The 19,048-nt window shown below is 44.3% G+C and overlaps 2 protein-coding genes across 4 annotated transcripts; both read right to left on the minus strand.

Annotated features, from left to right (window-relative positions):
* Positions 1-6,767: 6,767 nt before the first annotated feature.
* On the minus strand, positions 6,768-11,828 carry LOC141803138 (uncharacterized). Its single transcript, XM_074687053.1, has one exon. The coding sequence runs from the start codon at positions 11,820-11,822 to the stop codon at positions 11,067-11,069; it is 756 nt and encodes a 251-aa protein (XP_074543154.1). The 5' UTR covers positions 11,823-11,828; the 3' UTR covers positions 6,768-11,066.
* A 22-nt stretch (positions 11,829-11,850) lies between these two features.
* LOC141803137 (tRNA selenocysteine 1-associated protein 1-like) lies at positions 11,851-16,307 on the minus strand. 3 transcript variants are annotated; one of them, XM_074687051.1, is made up of 9 exons: positions 16,122-16,307; positions 15,168-15,265; positions 14,989-15,088; positions 14,860-14,909; positions 14,651-14,782; positions 13,242-13,358; positions 12,920-13,136; positions 12,789-12,840; positions 11,851-12,680 (listed from the first exon to the last, which is right to left on the minus strand). In XM_074687051.1, exons 1-9 carry the CDS (start codon positions 16,143-16,145, stop codon positions 12,520-12,522), a joined length of 951 nt encoding a protein of 316 aa, XP_074543152.1. In that variant the 5' UTR covers positions 16,146-16,307; the 3' UTR covers positions 11,851-12,519. The 3 variants fall into 3 exon arrangements, with proteins under 3 accessions (XP_074543152.1, XP_074543151.1, XP_074543150.1); XM_074687050.1 differs by having other exon boundaries at positions 12,920-13,130; positions 14,989-15,103; XM_074687049.1 differs by having other exon boundaries at positions 14,989-15,103.
* Positions 16,308-19,048: the final 2,741 nt, after the last annotated feature.

Genomic DNA, 19,048 nt, shown 5'->3' on the forward strand with positions numbered 1-19,048 from the left:
TAACTTTGGGTTCATTTGGGAGGGGATCCAGAGTGAGTGGACACAGACACAAACACAGACATACACACAGACACACACAGACACACACACACACACACACACACACACACAGACACACACACCAAACACACACACAGACACACAGACACACAGACACACACACACACACACACACACACACACACACACACACACACACACACACACACACATGGAGGTGGGCCTGCAGTGTTAGCGGGGAGCTGTTGCTCTGAGTGGGATTCAAACTTGTGACCTGCTGAAGTTGAAGTTGGGGACTCACTGGTACACACAGTGGCTGCTACTGTCACTTCCTTCAATCAATCAATCTTTATTTATATAGCGCCAAATCATAACAAATGTTATTTCAAGACACTTTACAAAAACATTTACAGGTCTAGACCCGTAAATGTTAATAAAATGTTATTAGCAGAAACCCAACATCAAGACAAGATAAGGAGTCTTATCTTATCTTAATCCACCATGAGTACAGGACTTTGCAGTATTTAGCAAGTTACAATGGAGAGGAACAACTTCCCTTTAACGGGCAGAAACCTCGGACAGAACCAGACTCACGTTAGACAGACATCTGAGGAGACTGTGATGGGGTTAGAGAGACAGATAGAGGAGAGAGAGTGGGAGATAGAATAAGGGGGGGAATAGGGATACACACACAGAAAGGGAGAGAGACAGACAGACAGACGCAGTCTGAAGTTTGGCGTTGTGGCGACAGTTAAGGAGAAACCTTAAAAAGTGGCGCGGCATGGAGATTTTTTTTTAGGAAGCCAAGTGAGACAAAAGCCTCTTATCTGTATTTTTTTAGGGAGTGTGGTACATAAAAGGCTATGTTGCAGTTTGTATCGCTATTTCATGTAACGGAACGACCTGTTAGAGCGCCCAGAGAGCGCTCATTTTACTTACTTTGAACACCGACACACGCCCTTTAGCTCTCCCACTCTCACTCACTCATTCACACACGTACATTGTCCTCTTGACTTAGCTTAAACATCTTATTAATTCATTCAACCGCCCACTTAAACACACAACCGGCCGCTTCATGCACACTGCTAATGTGCTAACCTCCCTGATTTCATTCAGTGGCTTAATGATGACGATACTGTGATTTGATTGGTTTGAGGCCAAAGACGGGGTGGCTTCCCTTGACACAGTCTTGGTCAATCACAGATGAGCAGTGTCATGACCACGGCCTCATCTGATTGGTTAATCATTCTTTTTTTTTCACCAAGGGACGCCAACTCAGCTTGGCTTCCTTGCGGACAACAGCGTGCAGTATCGTATTTTCACCACGCATTTGCCACAAAACATTTACGAGGGCGTTGTTTTACACATTGTAAAATGCTCAATAACTAGAGGAGAGGAATAAGGAAGAGATGACAGTGACAAAACACAGAAGAAGTATCGAAACTGTTAAAAAGGAATATTTTCATTAAATCACAGCTACAGTCTAAAAAAAAGAGAGGAAGCATGGCTTCCCTTGGCCTCCGGGAGAAAACGCCACTGGTAGCATCTGGAGTCTGACAGGAGCACAGCAGCAGGGCGTCTACTTCACCGACCCCAGGAACCTACAAGACAAACTCAGAGCCTCCCAGAGAGGTGTATGGTCAGTAACTATAACAGGACATTAAGACTAGAAGTTAGACTGACAGACAGAGAGGGAAACAGGAGCCCTGTGTGTCAGTTCCCCCCAGCAGTCTAAACCTATAGCAGCATGACTAAAGCTGCGTTTCCACCAAGCAGTGCGGGTCGGTTCAGTACGGTTTGGGACGGTTTGGGACAGTTAAGTCTCATCCCGTTTGCGTTTCCACAGCAAACTGTGCCCTCTCGTGGTGGGCGGCGTGTAAGCCGCATGCCGGAAGCCACAGCTGGTAAACAATAGCGCTACGCCGTAGCAGCTTACCCCGCGATTACATCCAACAAAGAAGAAAACGCGACACAGTAAACAAAGAGCACGGATGGAAGACATGCAGCATTTCGTCCTCTCTGTGATTTTCATTAAACTCTCTGTTACAAAGTGCAATCAAGCTTCGTTTCAGAGAAGTCTGTGTGCCGCCAGGAGAAATGCAGCCGCTGTCGGGGTGAGTGACGATTCTTTTGACCAATCAACCGTCTGCAGTGTGTTGCTCCACCTCCCGAGAGCGGATCGGTTCAGTCTGGCACCCATACGAAAGGGTCCCAAAAAAGTGGGACGGCTCGTCTTGGTTTTTAGGGATCCGTCCCGGGATGAGTCTGTGGAAACGCCGCTAAAAGCGCACCGTACCGAGACGAACCGACCCGGACTGCTTGGTGGAAACGCGGCTTTAGAGCTGGTTCAGATCTGATCCAGCTCTAACTGTAAGCTTTATCAAAAAGGAAAGTTTGAAGTCTACTCTTAAAGGTTGAGACCTTGTCTGCTCCCCGGACCTCAACCGGTAAGTTATTCCAAAGAAGAGGAGCCTGATAACTAAAGGCTCGACCTCCCATACTACTTTTAAGCAGTGTTTCCACCAAGCAGTCCGGGTCAGTTCGTCTCGGTACGGTGCGCTCTTAGCGGCGTTTCCACTGACTCATCCCGGGACGGATCCCTAAAAACCAAGACGAACTGTCCCACTTTTTTGGGACCCTTTCGTATGGGTGCCAGACTGAACCGATCCGCTCTCGGGAGGTGAAGCAACACACTGCAGACGATTGATTGGTCAAAAGAATCGTCACTCACTCCGACAGCGGCTGCATTTCTCCTGGCCGCACACAGTCTTCTCTGAAACGAAGCTTGATTGCACTTTGTAACAGAGTTTCATGAAAATCACAGAGAGGACGAAATGCTGCATGTCTTCCATCCGTGCTCTTTGTTTACTGTGTCGCGTTTTCTTCTTTGTTGGATTTAATAGAGGAGTAAGCTGCTACGGCATCGCGCTATTGTTTACTAGCTGCGGCTTCCAGCATCCGGCTTACACTCCGCCCACCACGAGAGGGCACAGTTTGCTGTGGAAACGCAAACGGGATCAGACTTAACTGTCCCAAACCGTCCCAAACCGTACTGAACCGACCCGTACTGCTTGGTGGAAACGCAGCTTTAGAGACCCTAGGTACAACGAGCAGACCTGCATGTTGAGAACGCAAAGACCTAGACGGATTATACGGAACGATTAAGTCTTTAAGATACGATGGCCGATGCCATTGAGCGCTTTGTAAGTCAAAAGAAGAATTTTAAACTCTATCCTAGATTTTATAGGTAACCAGTGTAGAGACGCTAACACCGGAGAGATGTGCTCTCTCCTCCCAGTCCAAGTCAGTACCCGAGCGGCAGCATTCTGAACCAGCTGAAGAGTCCTAATAGACTTATTAGGACAGCCGGATAAAAGAGAGTTACAGTAGTCCAGCCTAGAAGAAACGAAAGCATGGACTAGTTTCTCAGCGTCGCTCCGAGACAAGATGTGTCTAATTCTCTTGATATTGCGAAGATGAAAAAATGCCGTCCTTGAGACCTGTTGGATGTGAGAGTTAAAGGACAGGTCCTGATCCAAAAGAACTCCCAGGTTCCTGACAGTGGTGCTGGAAGCCAAGCTGATGTCGTCAGAGGCGGCGATGTTGTTCAAGAAAGCTTCTCTGAGATGTTTAGGTCCAAGAACAATGACTTCAGTCTTCTCTGAGTTCAGCAGTAAGAAGTTTCTGCTCATCCAGGACCTTACGTCTTTGAGGCATGCTTCAAGTTTAGATAAGCGGTTGGTTTCTTCAGGCTTCATTGACAAGTAAAGCTGAGTGTCATCTGCATAGCAGTGAAAGTTTATGGAGTGTTTCCTCAATATAGTGCCGAGAGGAAGCATATACAAGATGAAAAGAATCGGTCCGAGCACTGAACCTTGAGGAACTCCATATTGCACCCTGGTGTGCGAAGAAGAGATGTTGTTCACATGAACAAACTGATGTCGATCCGAAAGATACGATCGAAGCCAGGCTAAAGCGGTTCCTGAGATACCAAGAAGACTCTCTAATCTCCGCAGAAGAATGCAATGATCAATAGTGTCGAAAGCGGCACTAAGATCGAGCAAGACAAGCACAGAAAGAAGACCACTGTCCGAAGCCAAAAGTAGATCGTTGGTTACTTTCAGCAGCGCAGTCTCAGTGCTGTGGTGGGCTCTGAACCCAGACTGAAAGACCTCAAAGAGACTGTTGCTATGAAGAAAATCACAGAGCTGATTCGCAACAACTTTCTCCAAGATCTTAGAAACGAAAGAGAGGTTAGATATCGGTCTGTAGTTGACCAAAGAGCCTGAATCAAGTGTAGGCTTTTTAAGAAGAGGCTTAATAACAGCAACTTTAAAAAGTTGGGGCACGTAGCCCGACAGTAAAGACGCATTAATCATCCTTAGTAAAGAAGATCCGACCAAGGGAAAGACTTCCTTTAACAGCCAAGCTGGGATGGGATCCAGAAGACAAGTTGATGGTTTGGCTGAAGTGACAGTTGAATCCAGCTCTGACAGGTCCACAGGCAAGAAGCAGTCCAGGAGTATATTAGCTCTAAGCGACGTTTCCGCAAATTCGCCATCGATCGAAGGTTCTATCACGGTTGCATGTAACACGCTACTAATCTTATCTCTAATTTTTAATATCTTATTGTTAAAAAAGCTCATAAAGTCCTCACTGCTAAGCGATAGAGGAATGCATGGCTCAGTAGAGCTATGACTGTTTGTCAGCCTGGCTACAGTGCTGAAAAGGAATCTAGGATTGTTTTTATTCTCTTCTACAAGAGTCGAGTAGTAAGTTGCACGCGCCAGTCGCAAAGCCTTTCTTTATTCATTTAGACTATTTTTCCAATGCGAGCAGGATTCGGTTGTTTTAGTCGAACGCCATATTCTTTCTAAGTTCCTCGATTGTTGTTTGAGCTCACGAGTTTGAGCGTTGTACCACGGAGCAGAACGATGTCGTCTGAGAGTCCTCTGTCTGAGCAGAGCAATTGAATCAAGGACGGCTTGAAGAGAACCCGTGGTATCCGCAACAAGTTGATCAAGCTGAGAGGGAGCACTAGAGCTCTCTGCAAAAGTAGAGCAAGAATTCAAGGCAGCAGGAATTGCTTCCTTGAAAATGTCTACAGCTCTGTCAGACAAGTTCCTGGACAAGATGATTTTGTTTGCAGGTGAGAAATCCGACAGCAAGAATTCAAAAGTAATGAAGAAATGATCCGACAGAAGAGGATTCTGCGGCAAGACAGCCAAGTTGACAGGTTCCACGCCATAAGCAAGAACAAGTTCCAAGGTGTGGTTAAAGCGATGAGTAGGATGGTTCACAGACTGTGTGAAACCAAAAGAATCCAGTAAAGACATGAAGACAATACAAAGACTATTGTCAACGACGTCCACATGAATATTAAAGTCACCAAAAATGATAATTTCATCCAAAAGAAGAACGATATTAGAAAGAAACTCTGAAAAGTCGGAGAGAAATTGAGAGTACGCGCCAGGAGGCCGGTAGACGATAACAAACAAAAACGGTTGCGCGGTTTTTACAGCTGGATGCAAGAAACTGAGAAAAAGACTTTCAAAAGAGCTAAAGCCTAGTTTAGGTCTAGTGCTAAGATTAAAGCTAGAGTAAAAGCTAGCTGCCACTCCCCCCCACGGCCTGTGTCTCGAGGGTTATGAGTATCAAGGTGACTGGGAGGAGTGGACTCGTTTAAACTAACATATTCACCCTCACACAGCCAGGTTTCAGTCAGAGCAAGTAAATCAATGTGATAATCTGATATAAGTTCATTAACTAGCACAGCTTTAGATGATAAAGATCTAATATTGAACAAACCACATTTGACTTTAACGTCATATGGTTCATCCGCACCGGAAGTTTTAATTTTTATAAGATTATCATAATTAACTCCTTTATTATCATTATTATTTTTATTATTATTATTATTATTATTATTATTATAGTAGTTGTTGTTGTTGTTATAATAATTATTGTTGTTATTGTTATTTTTATTGTTACAGAAAAAGGGTCTCGGTCGGGGAACCGACACAGTCTCTATGTTACAACAGGAGTGGCTGGGAAACTGCACTAAGGGAAACGCAGAGGAGCGTGTAGGACTGCTGCTCTGCTGCCTGGTCTCCACTCTGAGTTGTCAGATGGGTAAACTAATAAAATCAGCCAGATTTCTAGTTAAACGAGCTGCGCCATCCAGAGTGGGATGAACGCCATCTCGGCTAATTAGACCAGGCTTGCCCCAGAAGGATCGCCAGTTGTCAATAAAACCCACGCCATTATCTGGACACCAGGGCCCTGTTCTACGAAGCAGGATTACTGCCAAGCGAGGTAGCTTTGAGGATAGGTTCTGGATTCCCTGTTCTACGACACGGGATCACTCCTCAGCAAGGCGAGTCTCCATGGCAACATACGCTGAACGGCTAACCTGCTCCAGGGCAGGTTAGGTTCCAGATTGAATTTGCGGACCATAAAAACACCGCCCACTGACCAATGAGCCCTCACAAAAAATGGCTTGTCCGTTCTTAGAGGATCCTGTGGACATCGGAGCTCGGATTGTCAGAGGAGCGCTCCGGCCCGCGACAGTTTTCAGGGTCCACACCGACCCACTCCCTCTAAATCTTCAGATTTAGAGTCACTACATAGTACATGTCACTTTCTACGGGTAGTTAAAGGGAATGAAGAACTCTCACTGCCGTAATAAGATCTTCAATGCCAACACTTCTGTTCCATGACAATATTTTATTGCCCATCTTAAAATTGTGACAGGAATTCATGTAGGGCTCATGTGAGCTACATATCACACAAAAAATGTAAACACGATAGGAATGAACAAATGAATAAATTCATCTAAGAAGAATGGTGCATGTTACAGTAAAAATGCATGGTGAACAGAGCTATTTCAGGATGATAATGGCACAAAAGATTTTTTTGCACTACATTTACGCATTTAGACTGTCAGCAATTTCCTGCCAGCACTCCTTCCGTGCTTTAGCAGCGGCGACGGTGTTGCTTTTAACGTTAATTACATGTTTCAGCTCGTCATACTTCTTCATGATCACCTCCTGCTCCTCCAGTATGAAGTATGCGGTCCTTCTCTCTCCGGCCTGCTCTGATGCTCCAGACTGCTCCATGTTTGCGATTGGTCAGATGCAGCGTGCTCCGCCTTATATGCGTGCACGTGCTCATTGCCTAGCTGGATCCACTTATGAGGTTGATAACCAGCGTCGTAAAACCATAGATATATATAAAGGCTAGATGGCTCATGGGACTTTCGCCGGCGTCGTCACTGGTCGGCCATCTTACCTAGGGGGACTTCTCCGGAGCGCTCTACAGTAGTGGATGGAAGGTGAGAGACTTACACAAACAAAATACACTTAACTTGCTGAATTCTTGACAGATTTGCAAACAGTTTGGTTTATTACAAATCTTATTAGCGTGGCTATGATTCAAGCCGTGCAGACCTGTTGAAATTGCCGTTTTCTTTTCGAAAATCGCTGCACAGTTGTGTGTTTGTTACAGCTATTAGCAGGGCTGCAATCTGTGAGTTTCAATTATTATACGGGTTTCTGTGAGACCAATAATAATTTATGGACTACAACATATTTTGTCTTAATGTCAATTTGTGTGGATGCAGTTGGGTATTAGCTAGCAAAGAAACAAGGCGTTGTGAATGAGACGTATGAGCCACTTGGACTATTACAAAGTAACCTGACTTAATTATATACACGTGGAAAAGGCATTACTCATTCGTTTTAACATGGTTATGTTAATGTTAATTATGTTATTTTAACATGACAAGCTGTTTCATTGGTGAAATATATCCTAGATTTAGATTCATTGTGATACAGTAACTGGCTGGCTTTGTGTTTGCAAAAATACCCCCCTACAGTACAAGATGGCACACTTTTGTGCAGCATATAGATGCTCAAACCAATGTTCCTTCAAAACAGAGCCCGTGGAATCACCTTTCACAAGAAATGACTTGAGGGACATATTTAGGATAATTGTTGCTAACTTAGTGCATTTGTACTTGTATACAAGTTATTTTGACCCTAACATTTTAGAAATGTTTCTACCTTTTTTTTTTACATAATAATCATCTAATATTTCTTTTTCACATTTCTTTTAACATGTTACTGTTATTTAGGTTTTCATAATGGCATTCAAGCATAGGCTACATGAATTACCCCAACAATTTCATAATTTAGCTCTGTATTTTTGTTCTTAACATTAATGTTAAAAGTAAGAAGGGTGTAAAATGTTGTCAATAATTTATATATCTTGGTATCTTCTCATGTTTTTAAGGTTTCCCCGAAACGCAGAGAAGAGGAGACAATGGGAACTTGCCCTAAGAAGGAACGGTTTTGTTGCATCAAAAAACTGCAAACTGTGCAGCAAACATTTCAGGAGTGAGGATTTTGACAGGACAGGGCAGACTGTCCAGCTTAAGGCTGTTGTTGTGCCAACCATTTTCAACTTCCCTGCTCATCTCCAAAGGGTATGTGTGTCATTGGCCAACAAGAATATGTGCTATACGTGTTGTCATGGTTTTTGCAAGTTTAGGAATACATAAAGTGTTGTGCATTAAGGACATTTTAATATGTAACTGTATATTTTAGCCAATAGCAACAAGAAGCACTGCTGCCTCTAGAAGGTGGTAATCTGTGTAAAAGGATTGAGAACCACAGACTGTCACTTGATCATGTCACTCATACACTTTTATGAATAAACATGTGCAAACTACAACAAGATGTAGGAAACCTATACAATCAAAACTGACATTTTTGTCGAGAGACCCAAAAATTAACTTTGCCTTTAGCCAAGACAATCCATTTAAATCAATGTATTAAAAGAACACTGATTTGGGTTTTATTTTGTAGATTTAAAGAACATAACTTTGTATTGAACACAGCACTGACAGGTGAACATAAATTGTTAAAAAGTTACTGTTATTACTGTCCTCATTATTATTATTATATTTTTCCAAAACCTCAGACAGCCACTGGAGAGAGGAGAAAGAGCCTGAAGAGGAAGGCCCCTGACCACCTGTATGCATTGCCTTCCTGCCCCAAGGCTATAAAGACCAAACTCGATGCAGCCTTGGCAATAGTGCGGAAACTGCAGTGGGAGAAGAGCAATGCCTTGGCGAGGGAGAGGAGGGCAAAGAAAAACAGTTGAATTGTTTTGTAATTGTGCACACCTGTTAATAAAAGAAACCTTGATGTCATGTTACTGAATGTGTTTGTTTTAAATGTATAATAAAATATATGTAGGGGAGAACAGGTAAGATGAATGAACCATCCTCTTGATCTTTAAAACTTTACACATGAGATGTCACGAGTTGTCTCGAGACCCTAGAATAAGAACACAAACATTATTTCCAACTGGCTGTGGAATTCTTTGACTTATGTGGTATAACTATTTTTATGCTAAAGCAAATGGACCCAGGTCTAAACTTATACATAGAACTATGTGAATCATTTAGCAAAAGATCATTTGAATCATTAAATGAATTAGGTTTTATTAAAATGACGGTCATGGGGCAAGATGAACCAAAAGCCTTGGGGTAAATTGAACCAATATGAATCACATATAATGTCCATACATTATTTCTTCAGTTTAAGTTTAAAATATCATGTGGGTCGACTTACCCCTTTATATTTCATATATGTATTAATTAGAAAAATAAAATATCAAACTATTAAATGTTTAACATAAACACTGATGTTTAATTTCACTGTGTGTATGTGTACAGCTATGGCAGGTAATGCTCTACTATCTACTTTTTTAATTTAATATTAAAGTCCATGGTTATAATCATCCATAAATATGCAGTAGCATAACTACATCTCTGACGCTTAAAAAAAATCAAACCGTTTAAAAATCGGATGAAAATTGAGCAAGTTATAGTTAATTAAATAGTACATGCTCCATAGGCATTAATGTTATCAGTGAGCCAGCAGCCCCTAGGTAAGATGGCCGCCGCGTAGCGACGTCAGCCCTCATTGGCTCACAGCGTCTGTGAGCTATCTAGCCTTTATATATATCTATGCGTAAAACTGTGTAGCGAGACCGCCGGCTACCGCGCTCAGTTCAGCGAGGTAGCTCGAAGGCTATCTCGCTAGGCTGAACTTGCTTCGTAGAACAGGGCCCAGTTCGACAGCCAGCAGTTGAATGAGGAGATGCGGCTAAACATCTCATCATTTTCATCTCATCATCTCATCATTCGGTTGCTAGGCGCTGCCCAAGTAGCTGCCTGTTGCAGCAGCTCTCTCGTCTTTGTCCGTTTCTTGTAGAGCTGCACGATTTGGGGAAAAGGTGCGATTTGCGATTAGGTGGACAATATTGCGATTGTGCTTGCGATTTAATAAAAAAAGTTGTGTCATGATGAGTCTACACGCTTGCTTGGTTATCATGGAGAAAAATCTGAATTGCATGTGCTGACATTGCGATTGCGATTGCGATATCCTCTTTTGCGATTACATAATTGCGTGTGCTGACATTGCGATTGCGATTGCGATAATCGTGCAGCCCTAGTTTCTTGTAATTTTTTTCGTCTCTTTTTCGTAATCTTTGTATTTGGAGTGGATCATTACTTTGTATGGTTCATTGTCGGTCACGGACACCAAACTTTTTGTGGCTTAACTAGTGTAGGGCTTGATGATTTCCCTCGAGCTGAGGAGGAGGAGGTGAGGACGACGTGCTGGTTCTCGGATGTGAGCTGGGAGGTGACGACGTGGACCTGTCCTTCCATCCATCGTTGTTGGGAACGTGGGATCTCGCTCCGGGGGATAAATGAGCTAGCTGTGCTAATCCAGCGGCATCATGCTGTTCACGGACGTGGCTGACGGAGCTGACATCGGACGCCGCGACACATCGGAGGAGCTTCGCCTGCTGTGAGCAGACAGGATCCAGGAGACAGAGACTGAACAGACTGCTGGGGAGGCTCAGTCCTGGACCCTGTGGAGGTGGAGACTGGCTGGGCTGGAGAGTGGTGGACGAGTGGTGGACGGGATGTCGTCATCTAATTTCTTATGGACATTTTTGCACTTTCTATACTCTTTCTTACTTTTGTTTTCTTAAATGCTGCGGTGACTCCTGAATTTCCCCTTGGGGATAAATAAAGTATTTTCTATTCTATTCGCCCTATTTGGCAGGGGGCCAGAGGAAATTACAGAGTCCGACATAGTTTTGGCCAAAGCACACACCGACTCCACATTAATCTTTGTGACTTCCGACTGGCGACGTCGGGAGTCATTAACGCCGACATGTATAACTATCTTACGAAATCTACGTTTATCCTTTGCCAGCAGTTTTAAGTTGCCTTCAATGTCGCCCGCTCTGGCTCCCAGGAGGCACTGAACTATGGTGTCTGGCGTCGCTAATTTCACATTCCGTATTACCGAGTCACCAATCACCAGAGTGTTGAGTTTCTTCGCAGGTGTGTTGCTGAGAGTGGCATATTTATGGGAAATGTGAACGTTACGGCTGTCCGGCGTGCGATTTTTATGCTTGCGGCTATGTTTCCCTCTCACGGTCACCCAGCCACTACATCCTGGCTGCTCGGGATCTGCCGGGGGGGAGGCTAAGCTAAGATGGCCCGCACCGGCTAAAGGGGGCTGGCTAGCATTAGCTAAATGTGGCCTAGCCTCCGTGCGGAGCCGCATCTCCAATTCAGTAACCCTCGCCTCCAGAGTTACAAATAAGCTACATTTAATACAATTATCATTATCCGTAAAGGAGGAAGAGGAATAACTAAACATCTGACACATCGGGCAGAAACGAGCCGCAGAAGGAGAGTCAGAGTGAGAGCTGGAGCTAGAGTGGAGAGACATCGCTAGTGCTGGGGAGCTAAAAGGCTAACAGGAAAACCAGTCGTCAGAACACCGAAAAAGTATACACTCTTGTGGGAAAAAAGGCAGAGTGCTTGGTGTAAACTACTATAGATCGATAAGATGGTAATATAGTGATTTAGAGGAGAAATCGGGATATCAAGATATATATTGTGTATCGAGATATAGCCTACAAATATCGAGATAGTGGATTTTGGCCATATCGTGCAGCCCTACTACAAGCCCCAAAAACCAGGGGCCATGTCTGTTGTGTGTTGTGTGAACATAGCCTTGGAAAACTCAAAGAGGATCTGTGAGCTCCCGTCTGCTCCTCCTCCTACCCCTCCTGTTCAGACAGGCTGAACTCTACAGCTTAGCCTTCTTCTGTACCTGATGTTAGCACTAGCTTTAGCATGGTATGGCTGTGTGGTGTCATTAAATAGAAACAAAGAGGGGTCCTGGCTGTGAAGTAAAGCTTTATCTCCCTTTTGAATTCAGGGTTTTTGAAAAATCGCAAAAAAAGTTGTGTTTATCAAAGACTGTTGGAGCTCAGTTCATTCTACAAACTTTACAGGGTCAAACAGACGGAGCAGCATGTCTCCTTTCTCAGCGTCCTTACAGGGATTATCTTAGCGTGACGGCTGCATGACAGCTGCGTGTTGGCTGCGTGACGGCTGCATGCAGGGGAGAGAGTCCAGGCTCAGCAGGTGATGGCCTCAGGCAGGTTGGACGTCATAAAGTCCTGTTCCGCTGAGAACTCAGCAGGCAGCCAGTGACAGTCGATCAGAGCGTCGTACAGCTCCTCGCTGAGCTCCATGAACTTCCTGTTGGTCTCCACCACGTCCAGCTGCGGGCTGGGGTCTGAAACACAGACAGAGGGCTGAAAAACCAAAGACCTACTCAGTTCCCTGAGCGTTCAAAGTGAAACCACAGCTTACACTTCAGCTGAAACCAAAAGGACACACCCACCTTCCAGTCCATCGTCCTGCACGGCTTCAGCTTCAGCTTCAGCCTCGGCTTCCTGAAAAGCAGAGAGTCAGATGGTGATGAGGAGTATGCTCAGCTGGAGAGGCTGAGGTCTGACAGGTTTCTGCTCTCACCTGAGGCGGGGGATACTGAGAGTAGTCGTACTGCGGGTAATTGTAGCCGTATCCTCCTACGTTCTGGTCATAGCCCCAGGAGTTGTAGTAGCCAGGGTAGGACTGCTGCTGGTATTGACTGTACTGGTTGTACTGGTCATAGCTGTATTGATAAGAGGAGCTGGACTGCCACGATCTGTTTTCAGACTGCTGCTGCTGCTGCTGTCGGTTCCTTAAACTCAGGAGGAGCAGAGAGCACTCAGTCACAACACGCTCAGCTGCTGCGCACACACACACACACACTTTGAGGACAATAGAGGAGGTCAGGCAGAGATGGACTCACTTGTTGGCAGCCAAACTGAGCCTCAGAGGTTTAGTCCCCAGTCCCACAGCCCCCTGACACTCCTCCAACGCTCGCTTCTGCAGCCGCTCATCTGGGAACTGAACAAACCCACAGCCCCTGACAGAGAGACAGGGAAGAGAGGGAGAGTTTAATGTGAGCTCTGTGATGTTTGCTCTCCACACTGTGTAGGATGACACTTTAGCTGTGTCCCAGTTCAGGGGCTGCAGCCTACAAAGGCTGAATCTGTAGACCCGTTACGTCACAGCAATGCATCGAAGGCTGTCCCATTTCAAAGGCTCCTCGAAATTGCCACAGACGAATCCAGCCTCCTTTTCCGGGTGCCACAAAAGACAGATCCAATGAATCTTTCCTAGCCTCACATATCCCAAGATTCAGCGCGCAAACGCCGTAGATAATGGACATGGCTGAACTCCAGAAAGAGTCCTGTTTTACTCAGGTGTGAAGGTTTCTGGCAACAAGTATGTGACTGTGTTTCTTAACATCAAAGAAGATTTTGTTTGACTGTGGTTGTTTGGGCTGTTTTTAAGTAATATACTGAGGAAAAACAGTTCTTCTTTATGAATCTTCTCATTATAGAAGAATTCTATGCTCATAAATTAAATTTCTCTGGAAAAATAAACTTGATGGTTTTTAAAAAATCTTACAGGGAATTCAAACAATACACTCAATGAATTCAGTTTTCTAAAAAGCAATTAAAACCATTACAGATTGCACTTTATACTCTATATTTTTGATCCAACATCCCTCCTAGCACTTGTTCAGATATTGAAAATGTACATGTATATTGTGGTTCTATACTCTATCAATAAAGACAATAATAATAATAATAATAATAATCAAGTAAAACAAAAAAATAATAGTAAAAAACATCCTGTTTAAATGTTAGGTTTTGGTTAACTTGTGTTTGAAAAGTAATGTAGCCTGACAGGGGAGGGCGGTGCTGTGTGATGTCCAGTGACAATCAGGAAATGCTCTGTAGACCAGCCTGTCTTAATTCAGTTCAGCCTTTGCAAGGCTACAAAGGCCGGGTCCTCTGAAGGCTGCAGCTTTAGGGCACGGTCACACTGGCCATCCAAACCGTGCCGTGCCAACACAGCCCTCTAACACCCTGCTTTGATTAAAACGACTGTTGAGGGATGCGCTTGCGGTGATCATAAATCACATGCGCTGTTAGTGTGCTTGTGCTTGTGCATGAAGTAACCGCGCTGAAGTCCACCTCTCTGAGGCGTGAAGTGAATGGTGCTCAAGCAGAGCTGGTTGTGGTCACACTGGCCATTCGTGACTTGCTTTAGAGCTGAACCGTGCTTAAGCACGGCACGATTTGCCAGTGTGACCACGTCCTTAGAGGGCTGAAGACCCTGAATTAGGACGCAGCAAATAACACTCACTTGGAGTTGCCCATGCTATCCAGCACCACTTTGCCTCCTCGACAGGAGGGGTAACGATTGTAGAAGAACTCATAGAGCATTCCATCATCCACCTCTGGAGTCAGGTCTCCCACAAACAGAGAGTACATCTGCCTGCAGGGACAGAACAAAGAGAGTCATACGGTGTGTTTGTGAATCTTTTAATCACACTCATCTTCGTCTGGACTCACCCACTCTCCTGTTTTCCAAATGTGGCTCTGTTTAGCTTAAACCTAGTCGGCTGTGAGAAAGAGAGAAGCTTGGCTTTAACAGTCTGCTCCATAAGCTCTCTGAACATGTGAAAAACAAGCTGGACTTACTGGGTTGGCTCCAGGTAAAGATTTGCCGTTGATTTTTCGTAGACACCTCTCAGCTGTGGCCTCGTCAGTCATCTCTACGAAGCAGTACCCCAGAGCCCCCCTGGGTGATGACACACTGTTTAATGTCAGAATGGCAGATCTCTAAGGGAGACACCTGGACCTGTGGAGTCAACACTTACCCTGTCATCTTGTTCCGTATGATCCGGACATTAACCACCGTCTCCCCCATGGAGGAGAACGCTCTGATGACAAACTTCTCGTCCATGTAGGCCTCCAGCTACACACACACACACACACACACACACACACACACACACACACACACACACACACACACACAGCAGGATCAGAAAGGGTCAGCCGGTTATGTGTTTGGGGATGAACTGGTTTATCAGCTGATAGGCAGTGTGCTGCTGGATGCAGGCCTGAGTGTGAAGCCCATCACTGATCTGTCGTGCAGATATGGACAGCCTCATCCAGATTGACTCAAGAAGCTTCTTCTGTTTCTCTTTAATGTGTTTTTGCTGTAGCTGCTGTTACTGTTTGTCTTTGTCATGTATTCTTGCGTAGGAAGAATACAACTACATTCATTTTTTTTCAGGCTCAAGCTGAAAACAAGCTTTTTAACCCGTTTAAAGCTTCCAGAGGGTCTCCGCTAACAGTGAAAGGTCGAGCTGTGAGGAGCCGTTAGCATGGCCATGAATAGAACTTTGTCATTGTAACAAGTACAACGAAATCCAAGTCACAGCAGCAATCAAGAAAACAAAAGTAAGAAAGTGTATGGAATGTGCGAAAAGGTCCACAAGAAAATAGATGAGGACAGCCCGTCCACAGTCACTAACAGCCCAGCCAGTCTCCACCTCCACAGGGTCTGAGAGTCAGTCTGATGGCGAAAAGTACGATAACTTGGTGTTGTTTAGGAGCTGAGCTGCTTCATAATGATAATGTGGAGTGTCTATTAGCAGCTAATGTGCAGTGTTTATTAGCAGCTATTAAACAGGTGCTTTTACACCCCTCGTTGTGAAGCGGGACTTTCTTTACAGTCCACTCAAACAGCATGCTAAGCTAATGCTAGGCTAGCAGGGAGCAGTGCGCAGGCTGAAGTTCTGCCGTAAAAGAGGAAATAAACTCACGTTGCCCATCCATAACGTACTCATGGTGGCTCTAATGGAGCGTGACGGTTTCGGGTCTCAATAAAGTCCGATTATGATACGACAAAGCTTCTCACATGTGTAAACCAAAGACTATAGGTTTAAGCACCGCCACAGGAAGACCTCCAGCAACACTGTGTCGTAACGTCACACAAATCAGAGTGCTGCGTCAATGCGTCACATTTTACGTTCAGCGGATAATGTGGATCGCATTAATATTAATTCTGCATAGACTATATATATATATATATATATATATATATATATATATATATATATATATATATATATATATATATATATAAAATTATATATATATAATTTTTTATATATATACATATATATATATATATTTTTGAATGATGCGCTTCTAGCAGTAGCAGCAAAGTTTGGCAGCTCTCTGTTATTACTCTGCTTTTTTTGCTATATATTTATCTTTTTTTTTTGTTTTTTTGCTTATTTTTGCTCAATACTGGACTTTTTTGACAACAGCTCATGGATATGTCTGTTGGAAGGAGAGTTTATTCAAGAGAGGAGCTTCTTGCACTACGATGGAGCAAATCTGGAGGATGTCACCCTATTCCTGCTGAGATAAAGAAGCCTTTCCGAGGATATCGTGCTGGTGCAAAGTTAAAGGCCAGGAGATGGAGATATAAGCCCTTTCTTCCATCAGTCATCATGGGGAATGTCAACTCTCTGCCCAACAAAAAGGATGAACTGGAGATACTGGTGAAGACACAGAATGTATACCGTGAGTGCAGCCTCTTGTGCTTTACTGAGACCTGGTTGAATCAAAACATCTCTGATTCCTGTGTGGACATCCCTGGCTTCACGCTGATACGTCTGGACAGAGACACCAAAGCTAGTGGCAAGACAAAAGGAGGTGAACTTGCTTTATACATCAATCAGAGATGGTGTAATCCTGATCATACTACAGTCAAAGTGAAGATGTGTTGTCCGGACATTGAACTGTTGGCAGTTGGTATGAGGCCATATTACCTTCCCAGAGAATTCAGTCATATAATAACAATCCTCGTGTACATTCCACCCAAAGCAACTGCTGAAGTTCCATGTGATGTTATCCAAGAAACTGTTGCCAGGCTACAGACTCAACATCCTGAGGCTCTCATAATAATATCTGGAGACTTTAACCATGTTAGCCTCTCCTCTTATCTCACTGGATTTAAACAGTTTGTTAATTGCCCAACCAGAGTGAACAGAACACTTGATCTTCTATATGCCAACGTCAAAGATGCATACAGTGCCACTGCATTACCACCACTGGGCAGGTCGGATCACAATCTGGTTTTACTTCAGTCTTGTTACAGACCCTGCGTATTGAGGCAGCATGCAACTACTGTAACAGTTAGAAAATGGACACCTGAGGCCAGTGAGGCTCTGAGAGACTGCTTTGAGTGCACAGACTGGAATGTATTGTTAGAAACAGATTAAAATAGTATAGATATTGATAAACAGGTTGACTGTTTTACTGAATACATCAACTTCTGTAAAGACAATATCATACCTTCAAAGACTGTACTCCGCTTCTCCAATAACAAACCCTGGATCACAAGTGACATCAAGGATATCCTCAATCAGAAAAAGGAAGCCTTTAGAGATGGCGACAAAGAACGGCTCAAAATGGTGCAAAAAGTGCTGAAGAGGAGATTAAGGGAGGCTAAGGTGAAATACAAAAAGAACATTGAGAGAAAATTACAAAATAATAACATGCGCGAGGTGTGGAGAGGAATCAATAACATCTCTGGTTATAACACAAAGACAAGGCAGCCAATTGTGGGTGATGTGCTAATGAATTCAACCAGTTCTTCAACAAGTTTGACACAGCGACCACTTCCTCTTCTACTGCTGCTCCTTCTGCACATCTGTGTCTCTCCACCTCTCCTGCTACATCCCCTCTTACACCTGTGCCTCTTCCACCGTCACCGTCTGTCACAGCTTTAGGAGTGAGGTTAGAGTTAGGAAGACTGTGCTCAGGGAAGGCTGCTGGTCCAGATGGTGTGTGTCCAAGACTGCTTAAGGACTGTGCTGCCCAATTGTGTGAACCCCTTCAGAGGATCTTCAACCTGAGTCTACAGTTGGGTCAGGTCCCGGCTCTGTGGAAAACATCTTGTATTGTGCCGGTACCAAAACTCAAATGCCCAGCTGAACTTAACCACTACAGACCGGTTGCCCTCACCTCACATGTTATGAAAACCTTTGAGAGGCTGCTTTTACGTCTGTTGAGACTTGAGGTCAAAGACACACTAGAACCTCTGCAGTTTGCATATAGAAATCATATTGGAGTAGATGATGCAGTTACATACATGCTCCACCGTGCCCTGTGCTATCTAGAAGAACCTGGCACCTATGTAAGAATTATGTTCTTTGATCTTTCAAGTGCATTTAACACCATCCAGCCCATGGTATTGGGAGATAAGCTCAGAGACATAGGAGTGAACCCATCCTTCGTCTCCTGGATCACAGACTATCTCACAGAGAGGCCACAGTTTGTCAGGTTGGGAAACTGCGTCTCTGGGACGGTCATGAGCAGCACGGGGGCTCCACAAGGAACTGTTCTGGCTCCATTCCTATTCACACTTTATACTGCAGACTTCAAATACAACTCTGAGTCCTGCCACATCCAAAAATACTCCGATGACACTGCTATTGTGGCGTGTATCAAAATGGACAGGAATCTGAATACAGGGATCTGATAAAAGCTTTCTGTGACTGGAGTCATAGAAATTGTCTCCTACTGAACACCTCAAAAACAAAGGAAATGATTGTGGATTTCCGAAAGTCTGGGCTCTGCCATCAGCCAGTTAACATCCATGGGGTGGACGTGGAGGTGGTGCCGTCCTACAAATATCTTGGTGTACATCTGGACAACAGGTTGGACTGGTCCCTTA

The sequence above is a fragment of the Halichoeres trimaculatus genome, unplaced genomic scaffold, assembly GCF_033239565.1.
Source record: "Halichoeres trimaculatus isolate MK-OKI-2021-1 unplaced genomic scaffold, fHalTri1.1 fHalTri1_scaffold_14, whole genome shotgun sequence".
In the NCBI taxonomy this organism is placed as follows: domain Eukaryota; kingdom Metazoa; phylum Chordata; class Actinopteri; order Labriformes; family Labridae; genus Halichoeres; species Halichoeres trimaculatus.